The sequence below is a fragment of the Mastomys coucha genome, unplaced genomic scaffold (genome assembly GCF_008632895.1).
Source record: "Mastomys coucha isolate ucsf_1 unplaced genomic scaffold, UCSF_Mcou_1 pScaffold8, whole genome shotgun sequence".
Lineage (NCBI taxonomy): Eukaryota > Metazoa > Chordata > Mammalia > Rodentia > Muridae > Mastomys > Mastomys coucha.
In genome coordinates this window covers 59,827,506-59,846,755 of record NW_022196914.1, presented here as the reverse complement: position 1 = coordinate 59,846,755, position 19,250 = coordinate 59,827,506, and the positions used below count along the sequence as shown (strand labels likewise).

At 44.1% G+C, this 19,250-nt stretch overlaps 1 protein-coding gene across 2 annotated transcripts in view; it reads right to left on the bottom strand.

Annotated features, from left to right (window-relative positions):
* The window catches only part of Znf366 (zinc finger protein 366), a 64,104-nt gene extending 46,080 nt beyond the window's left edge, over nucleotides 1-18,024 (bottom strand). Inside the window, exon 1 of one of the 2 annotated variants that reach the window (XM_031360080.1) lies at nucleotides 17,570-18,024. Coding sequence is in view for 1 of the 2 variants with exons in the window: in XM_031360079.1 (XP_031215939.1) it covers nucleotides 15,913-16,033 (121 nt within the window). In the remaining variant the exon portion in view is untranslated. Of the gene's footprint in view, nucleotides 1-15,912; nucleotides 17,513-17,569 lie in introns of those variants that run through there. The other variant, XM_031360079.1, reaches the window with a different exon arrangement.
* Between the last annotated feature and the right edge of the window lie 1,226 nt (nucleotides 18,025-19,250).

Below are 19,250 nucleotides of genomic sequence, written 5' to 3'. Positions count from 1 at the left end.
TCACTTAACACCTGGCTCTCTCAGTAGACTGTTCTATGTGGGTAGGGGTCTTATTGGTTCAGGGTCATTTGCCGTCTGATACATAACTGATTCTCAATGAGCAGGAAGGGACGAAGGAAGGAAGAAGAGACGTGCCCCATGTAACTGATGTACCCTCTTCCTCCCTTCCTCCAGTGCTGAAGGGGCAGACAGCCTTCATAGATATTTATCCACAGATCATTAGCCGGATCGTGGTCAGAGCACCTGAGACTCTTTGTATATAGGTAGACAAAGCTCTGCTAGAATATAGATTCCAGCCGGGTGGTGGTGGCGCATGCCTTTAATCCCAGCACTTGGGAGGCAGAGGCAGGCAGAGCTCTGAGTTCGAGGCCAGCCTGGTCTACAGAGTGAATTCCAGGACAGCCAGGGCTACTCAGAGAAACCCTGTCTCGAAAAACAAAAAAAAAAAAAAGAAAAAAGAATGTAGATTCTATGAGCACATCAACATTGATTTGATTATTAGCTTGTCCTATTATGGCTCCTGACAGATTTTATTTCCTGCCTCACTTTGAGCTAACTCCCCCATCCTAGACACACAGAACGGGCCTGTATTTTCAGGGGAACCCACTTCAAAAAATTTGGTAGCTTCCTAAACTCAGATTGGCTGCCCAATCTGCCAGCACTGCGCTAATTTCATTCTAGACTGACTATAAAGGACTCCTCCCCGACATCCTATTGGGCTCCCTTTCCTCTTCCAACCTCACACAAACACATCACACAACTCCCTTCTTTCCCAAGGACACAACTCAAGCAATTTCTAAAACTGAGATTCTGATCCAAAACAGTAGCCAACATGCAGTGAATCTCTCTGTTCACAGGAAGACAGGGGCCTCTGAGCAATTTCCTGGTCCTAGGTTTTTCCATTCCAGTAAATGAAGCCCTTCTTCAGCCCAGGAATCTGTCTCTGCATGCAGCCAATGTGTTAATGTAGCGTGTCAATTGTTACAACCCGCCTGATGTCTTTTGTTCTTATATTTTTTTCCATTTTTAGTGAACAACAACTGGGTCCTCTGCCCTGGAACTTCTAAGTGTTGATGACTCGTTAGGGCAATGGAATGTGACTGGAGAGTTTCCTTCCTAAGAAGACATTTTTGTTTAATAATACATGATACTTAAATCGCACCCTTCACCTTGAGAGACTTTTATGCTTCATTAGGTGGAGCAGCCCCTGAGTTATAGATTGGACATAGCAAGGTTAAACCATTTGCTGCAATCCACAGCTTGCTCTGCTTCTAACAAAGCACTTTGTCTTTTTTAAATTACAGAGGAAATATAATGAATAAAGAATGTAGCACTCTAATGACTGCGTTAGTCAGTAAATTGGTTCCAAACTCTTTTCATGTGCTTTCCTCAGCAATGTTTGGGGCTCTTTCCTGTTCTGTACTGGCTCCTTTTTTGTCTGCTGATGTCATTTAATAGTTCTCTTCCTCCTTCTCCTTCTCCTGGTCCTCCTCCTGGTCCTCCTCATCCTCCTCTTCCTCTTCCTCCTCCTCCACCTGACCCTCCTTCTCCTCCTCCTCCTCCTGCTTCTCCTTTTCCTGACACCCTACTTCTATGCTTATTCTCTTCTGCCTTCTAGGGTGCTATGGATGCTGTTGGGTACATCCATATCCCACAAACCTAACAGCAACCCTTTCCTTACTCAGGGACCCCACTTCAGATGATGAATAGATGGTCATTGCCAAGATGCTGGGGAAAGGATGGGAGAAACCACAGAATCCCATAGTCTGTAGTGTTGATTAACTTGAAACCTTTTCATTGTGAATTCAAGTATATTACAGAACAGAACATAGGAAATACGGACACTTTAAAGTCAAATTTGCCAGTCACAGACAGCTCAGGATTTCTTCTCCAGGCTTTTACTTCCATCAGGGATGCTTGGAATAGAAAAGTCAGAGACGAACTGACGTAACTGAGCACTCCCTCTGTGCCCCAGAGAGATGAGACACAGGGGTGGGTTCTCTAAGAGCTGGTCTTGTTGTTTTACTGTTTGTTTGAGCAAGGGTTGTTTCCCTCTAGAAATTGTTCTTATGGAAGTAACTTAAGGCTGGCCATTTTTCTTCTGTCTCTTAAAGACTCACCAGGCAGGAGCCTTGCTGAACTGAAGAGACCAAAGCAGTAAACAAAGAAACTCATGACATCCAAGACTAGCATTTGAAATGAAAGAAAAACAGGTCATGTTTTTAAAAGTAAAGATTCTGTTATATAATGGTTTTATATAAGAAAGGGACCCAAAATGGAGAAAATGATACAGTAGCAAGTTTGCAAAGATTTTGAGTTAACTTTAACCCAGACATTCTCAAGTACATGTGCTTATGCCCCCAAAACCCATGATTACTATCTGAACAACAGCATACAGATGTGGACCAGGCACCACATCTGCGTTGCTATGTGGAAGGCACCTACCAAAGAGGAGCAAAGATCTCAGGAAATAACATCACAAAACCTGGCTTTGAAAACCAGCTCCACCACCTATACCTTCAGTAAACAGGAATCTTAACTCCCCAAAACACCTAGTCCTTAGGTGTTTGGGTTGGCTTTCTTATCCCCATTATAGGTAGGCATGAACACACCTCTTGCTTTGGCCAATCTAATATAAATACAAGTGGCATTGACCATTTCTTTAAAATGTTTGAGAAGTAGTTTACAATTCCACATCATTTTCTTTCCCCCTATCATGATGACATGAAACATTTTCAGTGACAGTTGTCATTTTGGTGTAGGAGTTAAAGATGCCAAAGTTAAGATGCCAAAGTCAAAGCCACACTTTATTCATTCAATGGATGTATAATGAAGCAAAGAATAAATTCTTGATTTTTCTCTCTCTTTCCCAGTGGAGAGCTGGGGATTTTTTTTTTGTATTGAAGCATATTCTAGTCTATCCTAACAAATAAATACACTTTGGATCTGCAGGAAAATTAAAATGAGATACCCAACAGTTACTATGCATGGTAGAAGGTAAGGGTAGGAGGTAAATGTTAGTGCTTTTTTTCTGTTAGCAAATGTGGTCCTTGCCTGCCTGTGCTTACTGACCACGAGCTAGGCCACCCTTCAGTGTGCTCTCGGTTTAGGAAGAATGAAAATGAACTCTAAGATCTGTTAAAGTATTCCATAAAACCCTTTGTCATAATGAGATACTCTTAATGGAAAGCGGTTGGGCTTTCCAAGCCTGGGAAGAGAATTTTTCTCTTTGAAGTTTACCAAGAGGCTAGGAGCTCTGGGTCTTCTCAAGAGATTCCTCAGTCAGTAAGATTCAGATTCATGGATGCTGAAGGGACCACAGGACACCTACCGTGAAGCACCGTGCTCTGTAGCACTGAGATCAGGGAGTGAGCCTCTCAGGGGGCAGAGTTCTGCCTCCTCCCTGCTAGCTCATCTGCCCTTTGAGAAGCTAGTGTCCTTGGCTGGCTTAACATCCATATTTCTGATATTTCAGCAAGCATGGTAAAGACTGTCAGACTTCAATTTTCAGTATTTCCTGGGCTCCTCAGAGGGAGAACCAGCAGGGTCACTGGCTTTGGCTACATCACTTAGCAATCATGGACTTATTCACTGGTCAATATAATCAATTAAACAATCCATCCAAAACATTTTAGAGCACTTAAATATACTTTGGAGAAAAACCAAAACACCTCATACCTAAAATTACAAAGTCATGTCTTTGATCTGTACTGAAAAGTGTAATCTCAGTTGATCAGCTTAGAAGGCTGTAAAGGGACATTGTACTCGGCATGGAGGGACAATGCCCAGAAGGTAACCGTGGCCCTGACCTTCTTGAGGGGGCTTGTTTTTTACCATTCCAGAGGATGATGTACACGACAAAAATCTAACACCATTGCCCACCACTAATGACTACATGCCGAGAATATGTCATTATGATCACCAAAAAGCACACTTTGCACTTCTGCTTGCCTTCTGGGATGCTACATTGCTCTCAGTTGAGAACTACAAGCCTTGAGTATGAGAGTTATTGAAAGTAATGTAACAGGAAGCTCTCAGCAGGTCACAAAGGACCCCACTGAGGAAGGAAGAGCCAAGAAAAAGTCCACCCTAAGACTACCTTCATTGCTGCCTGCATCCTGCATGACCTGTAAGCTTAGAGTTCAGATAAGGCAGGGGCAGCATAAAGTTCTATGGAGTCAAAGGACCAAATTCAACTGCATGTTGTAGGGACAGAATAAAATGACTTGGAAAGGGAAAAGGACAAGTATATGTTGGGGGTGGGGAGGTTTAGAATGAATACTCCCACATTTGAAACCAGCTGGCCTAATAGCTGATGCAGGCTGTCCCGTAGGCTTGTAGGCTGTCTTACAGATCCACAGAAGAGTCTCAGACCAGTCAAAGCATCACTTTAGCATCCATGGCGTCCAACCCCTGGGGATTTGCCACGCCTATTAGGAACTCTCTTCCTGTGTTTTAAGTTGTTGTGATTATTTGGGGAGAAGAGAACAGACATTGGAGTACCTAGTATGGCCAGACAAGGTTCTAAGTATGTTCAAGTGTCTTATATCACCGAGATCAATAAATAAAGAAGGAGCATGCATTTAGAAGGCGAAGACCTTAGATCTGAAATCTGTCTTCTTACCAACTATTACAAAATGTTTAATCTCTAAGCCTCAGGGGTTTTTTTTTATATGCAGAATAAAAATGAGTATTGGAAAAAACAATAACTTACTCTTTGGGGTGATTATAATAGTTTATAAAGTAAGAAAGATAAACGATATTAAAAAAGGGAGAAATTTTGCTAGTATTTGATCTTCCTAACACTGGTTGGATATTCTCAGGGCTATGTAGATGAAGGAAGGAACCTGGAGACAAAGCTGGGCTGGAGATTAAGAAAAATAGATAACCCTCTAATTCTCACTCCAAGCTTCTCTAGTGCTTTCCACCTGGGCTTTTAAAGAGACAACCACAAGGTTGTTCTCACCTTGAAAATGGGCCCAGGATGCTTTGCTCTGCTCTTCTCTGGCTAAAATCATCAGAATGACAAGGGGTGAAAATGTTCTGAGTTAGATAGAAAGGACAGGACAAAGAGAGAGCATGCATGGGAATGCAGTTTGCTGATAGAAAGATGGAGAGCTACCCCCTATTGACGTGGCTGAGGTCACCTGTAAATTATGTAAGTTAGAAGCCTGAAAACTCAGTGCCTTATGTTTAAATATTTGAAGAGATGACACTTAGAAAGAATGTATGGCAGTAGGCAGAAACAGGGCTGGCAAAAGAATTCATTTGGATTCCATTCCATATAGCTACTAATTAATTTTCTGAAGGCTTTGAATTTGATCTTATTTATTTTAAGGTCTGTAGCACCAGCAGAGAACCTCCCCAACATGGGGTGGCCAAGGAACAGCAGCTGCCATAATGAGAATAATTCTTCTCAATACTACTCAGAAATAATTCCCAGAAAAATGATTGATTCTCAGAAACTTATTATTTCTTCATTAGCTGACTTGCCTGAAATTCTGTTTTTAAAAATGATGTCAGCCTGTATGGAACTCGGGACAAAGTGATACACTTTTAAACTCTAACATCAGGCTGTTTTCTCTCATATTCAAGAGCCTCAAGTCTTGTGGATACCCTATTAATATGTGCAATTTTATGTATCAATTAAATAAATTTAATTAACAATTTAACCCCCACTATTACAAACACTTATAACAATCAAGCCAACTGTTTCTATGAAAGCCAGAAGTTTACTGATATAAGAAGCTAAATATCTAACCATGAGATGATCTGGAAGTGAAATTATCAGCTGGCTAAATATTGAGTCTGCTGTGCAAAGACAAGTCACTTGAGCTTCCCTTTGACCCTCTGATACTGTGGCCCTCAGCATTTGGTCTGTGTCAAGAGAGCACCATTCCACTTCTCTCTTCCAGTTCAGGAGGAGCCCATGGGCCCAAGGGCTTGTTTCCTTTCATGGCCAATGGTGATGGAGAGAAAAGTGTTCCTCAAACCAGCTCTAGGCCCAAGCTCAAGCTGCCAGCTCCTTGTATGTGGATTTTGATGCAACAAATGCATCAGGGACATGAACTTGGAAAGTCACCTGATCCTGAAGACCCAGAAACATGTCTGTCCTATGGGCTGAGCTTCCCCAAACACTCCTCAAAGGGAGCGAGCATCTGCACAAAGCACGTCTCTATGCCCGGCTGGGACCAAGCAAATATGGGTGAGGAGCTGCATATCCCCAGCTACTCTGCTTCCCAATTCACATTTTCTCTCATTAACTTCATGTCAGAATGTCTGTTCAGTCTCAACCATGTGTCAAAAGCAGTGACAATCAGGGCCTGAGCAGTATTTGCTGAGTGTTTCCTGTGTGACAAGACCCTGTTAAAGATACCACGTGTGCTTGTTCATGTGACTATCACAGCATCTTCGTTCATCAGTGAGGGAACTAAAGCACAAATAGAGTGGGAAGGTTGCCCAAGGTCATGTGCACAGTGAAAGAAAAAAGCTGTGACTTTGGAGATGGTTTGTAGATAGAGAAAGAAATAGAACAAATACTTCCAAACACTCTAGTCAGACACACAAGGTTGGAAAAACTCGTGGTCATCAGAATCTTGCCCCAAAGCAGACTTCTACTTTAATGTGTTAGTGAAGTCTAGGTCTGGTCCTATGAATGGATCCCAGACTTCTCAGCATGGGGAAACTTCATAAATTTGAAAAATAAATCTATCCCTAAGGAGTCTGAAATAATACAAAATAAATGAAAGCTATTTTGACTTCAGTAACAGCTTCACTTTAAGACGGCATGTTTGTAGACAAAGAGGAGCTGGTCCCTGTAGACACTCTGGGGCAACTCCACATTCTAAGATCCACTTGTCCCCTCTGAGCCTTGGTTTCCCCATCTCTTCAGCAGGGATGATATGAGATGTTTTAAGCCTCTCACAGAAATTTGTGTGACATCATCATGAATCTGGAGGGCTTCTGTCTAGGATAGTATAAAAATGGTTCACCATACAGTCGCTAGCCTATCTAGTTCTCATGTGGTCAGGGAAAAGAGACACCCTTGAGTGAATGAGTTCACAGAACAAAGCCCTAAAAGTGCCTTTTAAATTCTAGTTCAAGAATAAGACCTGATAACAGATAAAGTAGAATCTGTCAAAGGGGCTAGCTGTAATCTCACAGGCACACAGGGGACATTCACCCCACTTAAAAGGCATCAGAGATTTTCCTGTAGCAAGAGGTTTATGTGGGAGCGGGCTGCTGTGTATGGCAAGGTGTCTGGAGTCCCAGGGATCCAAAGAACCAGCTGCATTTAGATAGTCTCCTCTCTGTGAGCTAAAACTGCAGCTGAAGCAGGAGATGTTCACCTCATGGCGACGGGATTTTTGGTTCAATTCCGTTTGATGTGAAAATATAACTTAGACTTGCTGGTGACTACTGTGGAGAGGAGGTTACACACGGTCCTGATACTAGTGTTTGATAGCATTTCATGCTGACATGGTTTAAGACACATTCATCTTGCAAACTGAAACTCATGGTAACCTAACTGCTCCAGGCCTCTCTGCACGATGTCACAATCTCAAAGCTCCCAGCTACATCCATCTCAGTTCCAGGCTGTCACTGACTCCAAGGGACAGACTCCTAGAAGTCGGTTTCCCTCAGAAACATCAGCTTGATTGCAGCAGAACATATTGCACCCTCTCCCTTTGAGTTGTGGGATGAAAAAAAAAAAAGTCAACCCATCTACCCAAGGAGTTCTAATTTGCAGGACGATCGAGTCCTCAGACTAAACTTGAGGTCCCTCCTTCCTCTGCCCTCAGCAAAGCAGCCATTTTATGGACAAGGACAGTTCCACTTCATAATCAAAGGACTCCAATATAGCACTCAGATGTGAGGCCCTAACTGTACTAAGCAATCACAAGAACCTGTCCTCTCAGTTGTCACCTAAAGAGCACTGTGCCATCCAATTCCTGCTATTCGAGATACCTGAGATGAACAGTCTGTGGTTACAATGCTGGCAAGCAAGATGGCAGCGATTCATCTCAAGCAGTTAGCCTTAGCATGTGCTTGGGATCCCTTCCTGTCTTGCCTCTGTGCCCCCTAGCTTCCTAGGCTGCCAGCTCACCCAGATTCTGCATGCCAAGAGGACGGGAAGCAATCGACTAGGAGGCTTTGCCTGCTTTAGTTACATTTTGTTACATTTTACATCTTGTAACATTTTGTTACAAGTTGGTAACAAGAAAAGAAAACTATGAGGTCATTCTTAAAGAATGATGGGAATTAAAAGTCAGATGCATCCTTAGACATGACTGGTTCAACCTGTTCATTTTTTAGCTGAGGTTCAGGAGCTGCATCACATGGCTAAGGTCCCGGAGTTAAGGACCTGGCATGTTTGAGGTGGGAATCAAGACTCTATTCTTTCTATCTCTCCAGTCTCTTTCCCAAAGCCAAGTTCTATTAGCAGGTCTACCATATCTTTCTAGAGATATCCTATGCAAATGAAAACTAGGCTTTTGTTTTTGGTTTGCTTACAGGAACGATCCATTCTACCAGACTGTGGCATTGTGGCCTTCTCCTGAACCATACAGGTTGGAGATTGTTCCTTTAGGGGGACATAAAGATTTGCATAATTCTCCCTCCCCTTGTTATTTATTCAATTTTATTGAGGTATAATTTACATAGTATAAGACTAAGTGTTTTTAAATATTCAGTGTGGTGTATTTTAGAAAGCTCAACCATCATTAAAATCCAGTTTTAGAATGATGTCATCAGTCTCAAACATTCCTTTATACCTACTAACAATCCTTTTATATGCCCAACCCAGCTCCAGAAAAGCACAAATCAAATTCCTGTCTCTATCATTTTGTGCTTCTAGAAATTTCATATGAATAAAAGTTGTCAGTCTTCTCATATGTCGGTATCCTTCCGTAGTATTAGGCCCGAGTCCTTTGATTCCGGGGACGATCCTGAGAATCACTCACAGTATGGGCTGTATCAGAAGCCGTTTTCCAAGCCTGAGTGGTATTCCATTGCATAAACATAGCAGATTCTACTAACCAATGGTGGCCTATTGGATTCTTGTCAGTTTGGAATTCTTATAAGCAGTTCTCTCATGAGTAGGCCAAATTTTCATTTAAACATATTGTTTACAAACGTAGTTGAATTCTATGGTGGATACGTATCTTATACTGTTCCCAAACTGTCGGTGCCCTTTATGTCCCTGCCATAGGTAACCATACAGCGAGAGTCCAGGCTTCACACCCTTGCCTGCTCTATCCAGCCTCTTGGCTTGGAACATTTAACTGAGTGCACAAAAGATCCACCTGATTCTGCCTCCAGAGTGCTGGCATTAAAAGAGTGTACCACTGCCTCCTGGTTCAAATGGTTCTTTATATATTCCGGAAATAAAGTCTTTACTGTCTAGTAATGTTTTGGGAATATTTCCCCTACTTTGTGACATTTCATTTTTCTAATGTTATCTTTTTCTTTAAGGACAGACATTCTTTAGTTTTTACTAAATCGCAACTTATCCATTATTTCAATTGATTTTTTTTGTATGTGTCACAATAAGACATCTTTGTCCAACCAAAGTTACACACATTTTTGATTTTAGAAATCTGATATTTTTAGGTCACAGCAGAGCCCAGGCACAAGGGTGCTAAAAGTGTTATCTGTGTCTGTCATGTGGGTGGAGACTGACATCTGGGTTTGTGTTTTCCTATTATGAAATGGGTTGTGTATTGTTCATTTTTTACATGTTTACAAGCCAGCTACATTTCATTTTATGTGAAGTATGTGTTTTGTCCCATTTCCTCCCGTCTCTGTTTCCGTAAAGCGTTATGTGATGCACTCTGCAAATGTTCCCACAGGTTTCTGGTTGTTTGCATATTGAGTTTAGGCCTGAAGAAGCCTTTTGTTGTGATGCAATAAAATGTATAATAAAAACCCAGGCTTCCTCTGAATCAAACTGGAAGAAGCCTCCCTAACCTTAGATTCAAAAACATAAGTCTCTCATTTGTTCTGATGTTTTATGCTTTTGTGTAAGGGTTAGAAATAGATTTTGATACAGGGTCTCATTATGTGACTGGCTGATGTGAAACTCCATAGGTAGACCAGGCTGGCCTTGGAAAATCACAGAGATCTGTCTGCCTGTGCTTAGCCAAGAGCTGGGATTAAATACATGTACCATCATACCCTGCTTTTTTAAAAAAAAATGTGTGTGTGTGTGTGTGTGTGTGTGTGTGTGTGTGGTTTTATTCACTTGGGTGCAGTATCCATGGAGACCAGGAGAAGTGTCCGATTCCCTGAAGTTGGAATTACAGGCAGTTATGAGCCATCTGGCATGGGTAGCTTGGGTACTCTGGAAGAGCGGCAGAAACCCTTCCTCAACCGCTAAGCCACCCTCCCACTCCCTGTTCTTTCTGTTTTAAGAGACAACATGGTAATACAACTTTAGAGCTATAGAATGCTTTCATTTTAACATTTGATGTCTCTGGTCTATTTGTAATTTATTTTAGAGAAATACAGCATGAAGTGGGTTTATTTTTTTCCCAAATAGCTGCCTGATTCTCACGACTCTTACTCGCTCCTCGGTCTCACACAGTAGGGCAGATAAAACACTTTATGAATTGTTTACAGGAGCCCTTAGCTCATCTCTGACCTTCCCCTGGTGCCTCACGCTAATGAAATTCAAATGCTAGCCAACATTACCAAGAAAAATGCATGAAGACAGTAAAGTTCAGTGTAAAGAGGACTAAGAATCAGCCCCTCTTCTCAGTTATGATGTTCTCAAGTCCAATAAATAATTTACAGTTAAACTTTGGGCTCTTAGTCTTCTATGGGGGCTGGTGATTTTGAATAGGCATGTGCTCATACCGACGTGTGCAAGGCTCTGCAGCAGGTTCACACTTGGCGGCAGTAAACCAGATCTCCCTTCCAAGACAGCCAAGGCAATTGCAGAGCAAACACATTTTGTATTTTACATCCAGAAAATGGGGTGGGATGGGCTCCACAGGAACCATCCTCCCCCAAGGCACACACTGCAGATATAACCCTGAGACATCCCTCTATCAGGAGAGACTAAAGGCATAAAGGAAGGCTCTGAGACAAGTAGAATGGGTTCATCTTCTTCCAAACAGTATGTTAAGCGGGGCCTTCTTTTTCTATGCTCATCCTACAAGCTCAGACCTGGGGCCTAGGCCTCAGCTGGAGATGCGACTCTGTTTCTGAAATTCTCTGCCCCGTGAACATACACAAGAGATTGCATGAGAAACAGCTGGTATACCATGAGGGCTATGGGCCACGTGGGAGGAGACGCCCAATTACATGTGTGTTATCAGTGTTCTCAAGAGGCCCCAAAAGATGCAATCCACAGTAGGTGAGCCTTGTAACACCTCCCAATGAAGTCTTAGGACTCCACGAAATCTTCTGGTCCCACAAAGTCCCATCACAGTATTTTAGGAACTTCACATCAACAGACTAAGCACAGAACTCTTGAATATTCAAAATGGGTCAATATATACATTTTTATCTTAATGTCAGAAGATCCTGCTCTGTGTTTTTTCTCCCCCATTGAGAACCAAGAGGTAGAGAGGGATGCCGGAACTAAAGCAAGAAACACAGTAGCGGGCCCTGCTCCACCAGCTGCCTCAAGAGAGAGCTGAAACCCCCAAAGCTCCTCTGCTCCCACACTGCTATGGATGTGGGCTAGTGAAGGAGAAGCCACTGCATCCCTCCAGGCAGAGGCCCTCTTGGGTCCCAGCTGCAGCAAGCAGAGGCTCTTCCTGTCCTCTCCCTTGCTCTTTCCGCCACTTCCTTTCCCCACCCCTCCAACAATAGCCCCTTCTTGACTTCTGTTCTGAGAGAGAACGGTGAGTCCCCAGCAAAAAGGAAACTCTAAGGATTCTTTCCGCAGACCTTTCTAGATGAGGGGAATGAGGTATGTGTCCTGGCATCTTCCCTTTGGCTCTGATACGGGACACAGAATCCCTGAGACACTGGTCTGACAGTGGGGCTTGTTGTCCTCGTTCTGGAAACTTCTAGAGAAGAGAAGACACTAGTAGAGCTCTCTCTTCTCCCTCTCTCTGTCCCTTTCACTGTCTTTCTCCCTCTCCCTGTCCTCTTCCCCTCTTTCTCTCTCCCTCCCTCTCCCTTACCCCTCCCCCCTCTCTTATTTTTAGATGTCTTTTTCTGTGCTGTAAATTAAACCCAACCGTATTATTTAATTGGTTCTCAGGCTGCTGTAAAGGCAGAACTCCTTTTTAGAGTATTGTGTCCCCAGATTGTCACTGCTGTAGACTTGGGCAACCAGCAGAGCCTTGCTTGGCTTCCCCACCCCAGATGCCTTCTGTCTTCCAGAACTAGGGGTCTGTCTTGGGTGACTTTGATTTTTGGTAACTAAGACACACTAGAAAATAATACCCTGGACTGGTGCCCCCTGAGGACTGGGGTCTTTGGGAAGGAGTCTGTTTGCTTGTTGCTACTACAATATGAACATCAACATCAAGTATTGCTCTGAGCTGAGCAGAAGTGAGAGCAATCTAGCAATGCTGCTGTTAAAGCACAGTCCTATTGTCTTAGACAGGGTCACAGTTAACAGATGGGTTTGTAATGCTGAAACAGGGGCTTGCATCACCCTGTGTGTAGAAGTGAACCTCTCACACTGGTGCTGCCTGGATTAGAACATGTAGCAGAATCATGTAGAACTGTGATTTGGAATTCAGTGGCTAAAAGAGACCAGCAGGTCTGGGGTGGGGCCTGAGGTTCCACATTCCTAACAGGGTTTTAGATGATGTCCTGCTGAGGATCTGTGGGCCACCCTTGTGGGGTCCTGCCTGAAGGACTGTGCCAATTTTTAAGTTATATCAGCTATAGATGCCCTTCCTTTCTTAGTGAGGAAGCTGAATATAAGTGACATCACTTTGGGAAAACTCTCAGGTTGAAGATGAAAGAGAGAGACCCCTGCCACCTACATCAGGATGCTCTGATGCACGTGGAGCATTAAGCAGGCCCCAAACCTGGTCTGGACTCTGCCACAATTACGATCTCTGGATATATCAGTCCCTGACTTGGTACCCACAGACACAGAGAAGGAAGTCAACATGGGGTCACAATATATAAAAGAAAACAGGCATATGGACCAGAACAGCCTTTGTGTGTAGCCTTGGTCCTAAGGAGACAGGATTCATCAGCATGGACAGACAGAGCTTTTTCAGGCCCTACTACAATAGTAGAAACCCTGGGCACCATTGTCAAATGGAATGAATATCACCCCCAATCCCAACTTGTTGTTAAGCATTTGTATTTTCCACTCTAAATTTACCAAATAAATGTGAGGCTAGAACCAGCCATTTTTGCCTGTCTTGACAGGTTTTAATGAACTGAAGAGCATTCAACAAGGGTCTCCCACTTCTCTCCTGAGTTGGCCCCGTGGTGTGCTGTGCTCCATCAGCTGTGGTCCTCCTCTAATTTGCATGCACAGCCTTGCCTTCAATATGCACAAGAGTGCTGCACTCATTCTCTCGGGGCCAAATCCTGGCTCATAGCTCTCCAGTCAAGGGAAAACAAACAGTCATTCTTTCTCTTGCCAAAAATAATTTGCTAACCCATCATCTACCCAGAAGACGAATGGAATATAAAATGCAACTAACTGATAGTCTCTTGGTGTATCTCTCTGATAAGTATTTATCTCCCATGAGCAAGTAGACAGGTTACCTGCCAGCGTGACCCTTTAATACACGTGCAGCAGCCCCAAACATTACAAGAGAACAAACTCCTAGAATTCCAGTCAGCTCCAGTGTGCAACTGCCAAGCGGGCAGTGTGGGATTAGCTGGACCTTCCCTTGGCCCAAAGTGTGACCTGTTTTTTTCTCCCTTAACCAATTAATTGCTTCACTTGGTGTTATATAAAGAGAGCTCACTCCACAGGACAGCCCATTTATTTATTATTCATCTCTTCAACAAATCTTTGTTTTGCATCATTTTATGCTATGTGCTGATCTAGGCCCAGATATAACAATTGACAGAAGCCGGTCCCTCTCTGTGGTTCTCACCTACTCTCATCATTGACTTTATACAACCCTGTCATCTCCACAGAGAAAACAGAGGTTCAAGCAGTTAAAGAAATCTGGTAAAGTATGTGACAGAGAGCAGCGGAGGCTGGATCAGAATGCATATGTTCTGGCTTATGATCTGGTCTTTCTCTCCAGCACCACCTCACACTGAAAGGTACCTTTTGTACAGTGGGGTGGGGTGCCAAGCTCAAATTTGTGCTTCTTGGGTTGGTGTCCAAATCAGTCTCCATTGTATCAGAGCCTTTACTCTAAAGCAAGAGTCTGGAGAACTTGGGCTCTGGGTGGTCGAGTCTGGCTCGTTTTAGTGTAACTTGTTTTGTTTTTGGAAAGTGGAGGGAAGTTTGGGAGCTAAATAAAAGTATCATCTTTACTTGATGATGGAACAGACTTGCTGGTAGTGACACTGAGAAAGAGAAAGAGAGAAAGAGAGAGAGAGAGGAAGGAGGAAGGGAAGGAGGAAGAGAGAGAGAGAGAGAGAGAGAGAGAAAGAGAGCAGTTGGTTCACACGCGCCTCCTCCCCGACCTGGTGCACACACCCGTGGCTGACACCTTCCTGCTGATGAGTCTGAGGCTGAAAGCTGCTAGATGGTTAGGAAGAAGGAACAGCACCTTGTGTCACTTCCACTTGCTCTTCTCCCCTCTAAGTTGTGGCATGACCACCATCATCTTCAGAATGTGTGTCTATATAATCCTGCACGTCCAGGGAAAAGGTTACCACCGTGAAAACCATAAGCGTGGGGAAGCGGGTGGAAGGAAGTACAGATGGCGGCAGCTTCACTCAGCTCTCTTCCCATGTGCATCTCAGTACAGAAGTTTGGTCCCAAAGGAAGCCTTTCCCAACAGCAGAGGCTGGAGCACCGCTGTCACTACAGGCAGCTAAGGGCCACCGCACTTCTGCCATCAACATGGACGGACACCAGCATGTCCAACAATACCACACCTTTGTGTCATGTGATTTCAAGGCTCGGAATATGTGTACTCAGTGTGTGCCTGACTTGAAAATTATAAGGAATGATCTCTTCTGATAGATTTTTGGTAAAGTATCGAGCAAGAATAAATACACGACAGGAATTTAGTCTCTCAGGCCACCTAAGTATTAATATACGAGTCCGAAAAAGATCACAGCCGACAATGGCTGACTCCTGCAAGTTCCCTAGCCATGGTTTCACTTAATCCTCACAATACGTTGTATTAATACAGTTTTACACTTGGGGGACACACACTTAGGTTAGAGACCTGATCCAAACCCCTGTCTCCATCAGTAAATGACAAATTTGAAACTCAAGCTCAGTTTGTTTCGCTGTGTCCCGTCCTTTGCACACTCTACTTGCTCTGACGAGTCATACATGCACGCTTAGCCCTGTGGGATGCATACCATGATGTGATCTAAACAGCATTTAACTGAGTGAGAGCCAAAGACTAGTGGAAGAACGTGTGCCTAGCACACACCCCAAGTTCAATCCTTAACACCCCCCAAATGCAGATGACACATTGGTTATTTAGCTATTGGTACCAATTTGGCATAAAATTAATTAGTGAACTATTGTATGAGCTGGGTTCTGGATCGTTCCAAACTGGAATTTCCCATGCTATCAAAAAGGAGCCTATGATGTTCCTAAAGAAGACTCGCTCTGGAAATTTCCACAAATGTCAACTCGCTCTTTGAAGTTAAGGAAAAGATAGATTGAGTAGCAGTGACCTAGGCTAAAATCGCTGAAGGATTTTTTTCCTGAACCCCCCAAACCCTCACAGTGTCCAGCAGCAATCCTAGCAATGACCTCACGACTCCCAGCTCCTTAGTCTTGGCCCCCAGGAAGGAACACAGCAAACATAGTCACCCCGCTTTTGCTTGACTTGCCTTTAACTAGAGTGGCCTTGAAGCTGTTTGTCTTCCATTGTATCCCACCGGGCATGGCATTAATAATGTCAGGAGAAATGAAACCGAAAGGAGCCAAACAGGATTGCGTGCCACCCCTCATTTCTTCTGGGGTTGCAACTGGCAAGTACTAATGCAAAAATGCCCGGGAAGAACAGTCCTGGAAGCTGCTGCCCTGGGATACATGAGGATGCAGTGGCTGGGGCAGGTGGTGGGGAGAGAGAGCAGGGCACTGCTGGCCACACAACAGCTACACTTGTTTGCATCCTTAAGGGGCAACTGCTAAACCTGTCTCTTTTGCGTAGCTTGTTTTATGGGGATTCTAGAGAAAGTCTCTTTTTAAAAAATAAATAATAAGCCTACATTAACCATCCAGTTCTACTAGACTGTGTGGTCTCATCTTCATTAAGGGGACAGCTCAGTTTCAAATAAAGATTAATTACGCGATTGTGGTTAAAGCATAATCTGGCCAAATTAATTTTAAAATCTCAAACTACTTTTACTATGCTGCTCATACCCTGGGGACTTCAACCCATCTATAACATAGGAATGGATGGTTTGAGACACACGCATGGCCACTGCCTTCTACCCACCCAGCACCTCACTGGATTAAATTATTAATAGCAGCTGTGCCCCAGTCTTGGCTTGACCTTGCTAACCTATTTTTGACAACGTGATGCCGGCTCACTCTTGGCTTGCCATAATAAGTTCTTGGTAACATTATCCTCTCTGACAAACACAATGGAAGCAACCCAGACGTTTAACCGCTGGTGGCATGGTGTATATATAAGCCTAACTGTCACAGTGTATATATAAGCCTAACTGCCTTGCTGCGTCCTATTTGATGCTTTAGAACAGCAGGCTCAGGGTGACTGTTTTTCAATTGCATCTGTGGTTTAGCTTTTCATTCTTCCTGACACAAGCAATCAATCTAAATCCTCCCACCCCAGTCACACACTGATTTCCAAAACTGAAGCTAATGCCCTTGAATCCCTGCCTTCTTTTGTGTGGCACATGACACTCCGAGTTGACAGTGGACAGTACATTTACATCTAATCCACATGGGGCACCCATCTCCCAAATCTCCCACATGCAGCACTATTCCAAAGAGGTATTCCCTTCCTTTCCCTTCTACTCCAGGGACCGAGCAACAGTTACACATGAACAGTTCTCTTTGGGGAACGACAGAATGGAGAGAAAGAAAAATCAATAGAAAGATAACCCTCAAGTCAGACAATAAATATACCAAAACCTCTGAGCAAATCACAGTTTTCAACAGACACACTGAGAGGGTCCCCAGGATACAGTCCTGGGAGCAGTGGCCCCTCCAGTGGGGCACACCACATGTCCCAATGGTTCCTAGTTAACCCAAGTTGCCTGTGACAAAACAATTCAAATTTAACCCAGCGACCTCCTCAACTCCAACACAATTCCATCTCCACTTCTGCCAATCCTCAGCTCTGCAAAGCATTACTATTCTCTTCTGCAAAGAGGCATGAGCTTACATTCTAGGCCATACACCAGTCACACCTTTTGATTAAAGGACAGACCAGGAAGGCAGTTTCTGTGGAAGATGCCTGGTCAGCCTCCATCGCAAGGACATTGAAAGGAAGGTAGAAAGGAGTACGTGATCACTTACCAGCTCCTGAGGGCTGAAAGGCAGCAGCCCCCACCGCTTTACCTGGTCTCTGGCTGTCTCTGTCTTTCCCTCTCTCTCTCTCCCTCTTTCTCTTGTGTACCGATTGCAGGGAACTTAAAGAACTCGCAGGGACAGTGTTTCAAATGACTTAAGAAGGAGAACAGGAACAATACTCCGTTCTCTTTTTCTCAGATGAGTACCTTCGGGAAGAAGGAAGGAAGGGAGGGGAGAGGGCGGAAGTCAACAACCCTTCGCTTTCCTGAAAGAAAATAAGGAAACAGAAGATAGACATCTCATTTACTCTTAAACAAAATGTTGGAAGGGGAGGGGGAAGAAAGAAAGAACAAAAATCTTTGCAAAAATGAATTCCTAAAATATGCTCTCTGCCCTGGGAGCTTTCATGTCATGAAAACTCCTGAGTGGCCCTGTCCTGTCCAAACAAATGCAGGCTCTCCTGGTCGCAGCCTCTGGTATCTGGCTTGCAGAACTGACACAGCCCAAAAGGAACAAATCATGTCGTGTCGACTCTGACTCTCCACGGGGGAAAGTTTGGTCTGCTGGGCTAACCAAGAGGGAACCTGCAGCCTTTACCAGAGGACACAGTGGCTGGCCACCCAGGCCTTTTGACTTTTCCTAGCAGCTTTGACACACCAGCATTGCTACAGTTCCTTGGCTGGCTCTAGGTTCTTCAAGTTCCTCACAATCAAACAATAGGTTTATGCAGTGCCCCCTAAGCTCTGTGCACTGGGCCAAGTCCAGTTCCATCTTTGCTGATGGATGAAAAAGGAAAAGAAGCCACTTAAGTGAGGTGTTGCCAGCCACGGTCAATTCTGACTGTTGTTTACACTGTCCTGTCCTTCTTGGATATAGTCACCTCTGGAGCACTGGAAGGAGGGTGCTAATTTGTTGTGAAAATACTGTGAAACAGCTAAGGTCTTAGATAAATCAATCTCTGTTTTTGAAAGAGGAGGGGAAAGTGAAGTAGGAGCACAAAAATGGGTTGAGCATCCTTTACTGAAGGTGGAGCTGGGGCTCTGTGGGCAGGCCTGGGCTCTGTGAGGGATGGCTTCACTAACAGAGGGAGCTGGGGTTCAGTGGACAGGCCTGTGGGCTCTGTGAGTAATGCTGTACTGACAGAGGGAGCTGGGGCTCCGTGGGCAGGCCTGGGCTCTGTGAGGGACGGCTTCATTAACAAACGGAGCCAGGGCCAAATCAATTAGCTTTGTAGTCTTGTGCCCTCCATTCATTCAGTTAAGACCATTGTCACCACAAACAGGAACCAGCAGTTGTGTGGTTCTTTGTGGTGGCACAAGAAACATTGGTCATAAGCTGCTTCCTCGATTTACTTTATAGTGAAAAAACGGGGTTCACGGAAAGTGAGGCTCAGTTCAGAATCCATTATATGCTTTAGCTGGGTATTATGGTCTACAAAATTGAGTGTTTGTCCCACATTTCTGAGTATACCTTCGTGTCCAACTATCAGCCTGCCTGTGTGCCTGTCTGTTTGAACATGTGCAAGACCAGAGAAGCCATGTAAGAAGGCTGCTCTGAATGTTTATAAGAACTGGGCAGACGTCATTCTTGACATATGACTCTGGCATCAAGACTTCTGCCACGAGTGGCTCTGTCCCCATAGGTGAGAGGACCAACAGCCAGCAAAACTAGCTCTGCCTTTCAGCCA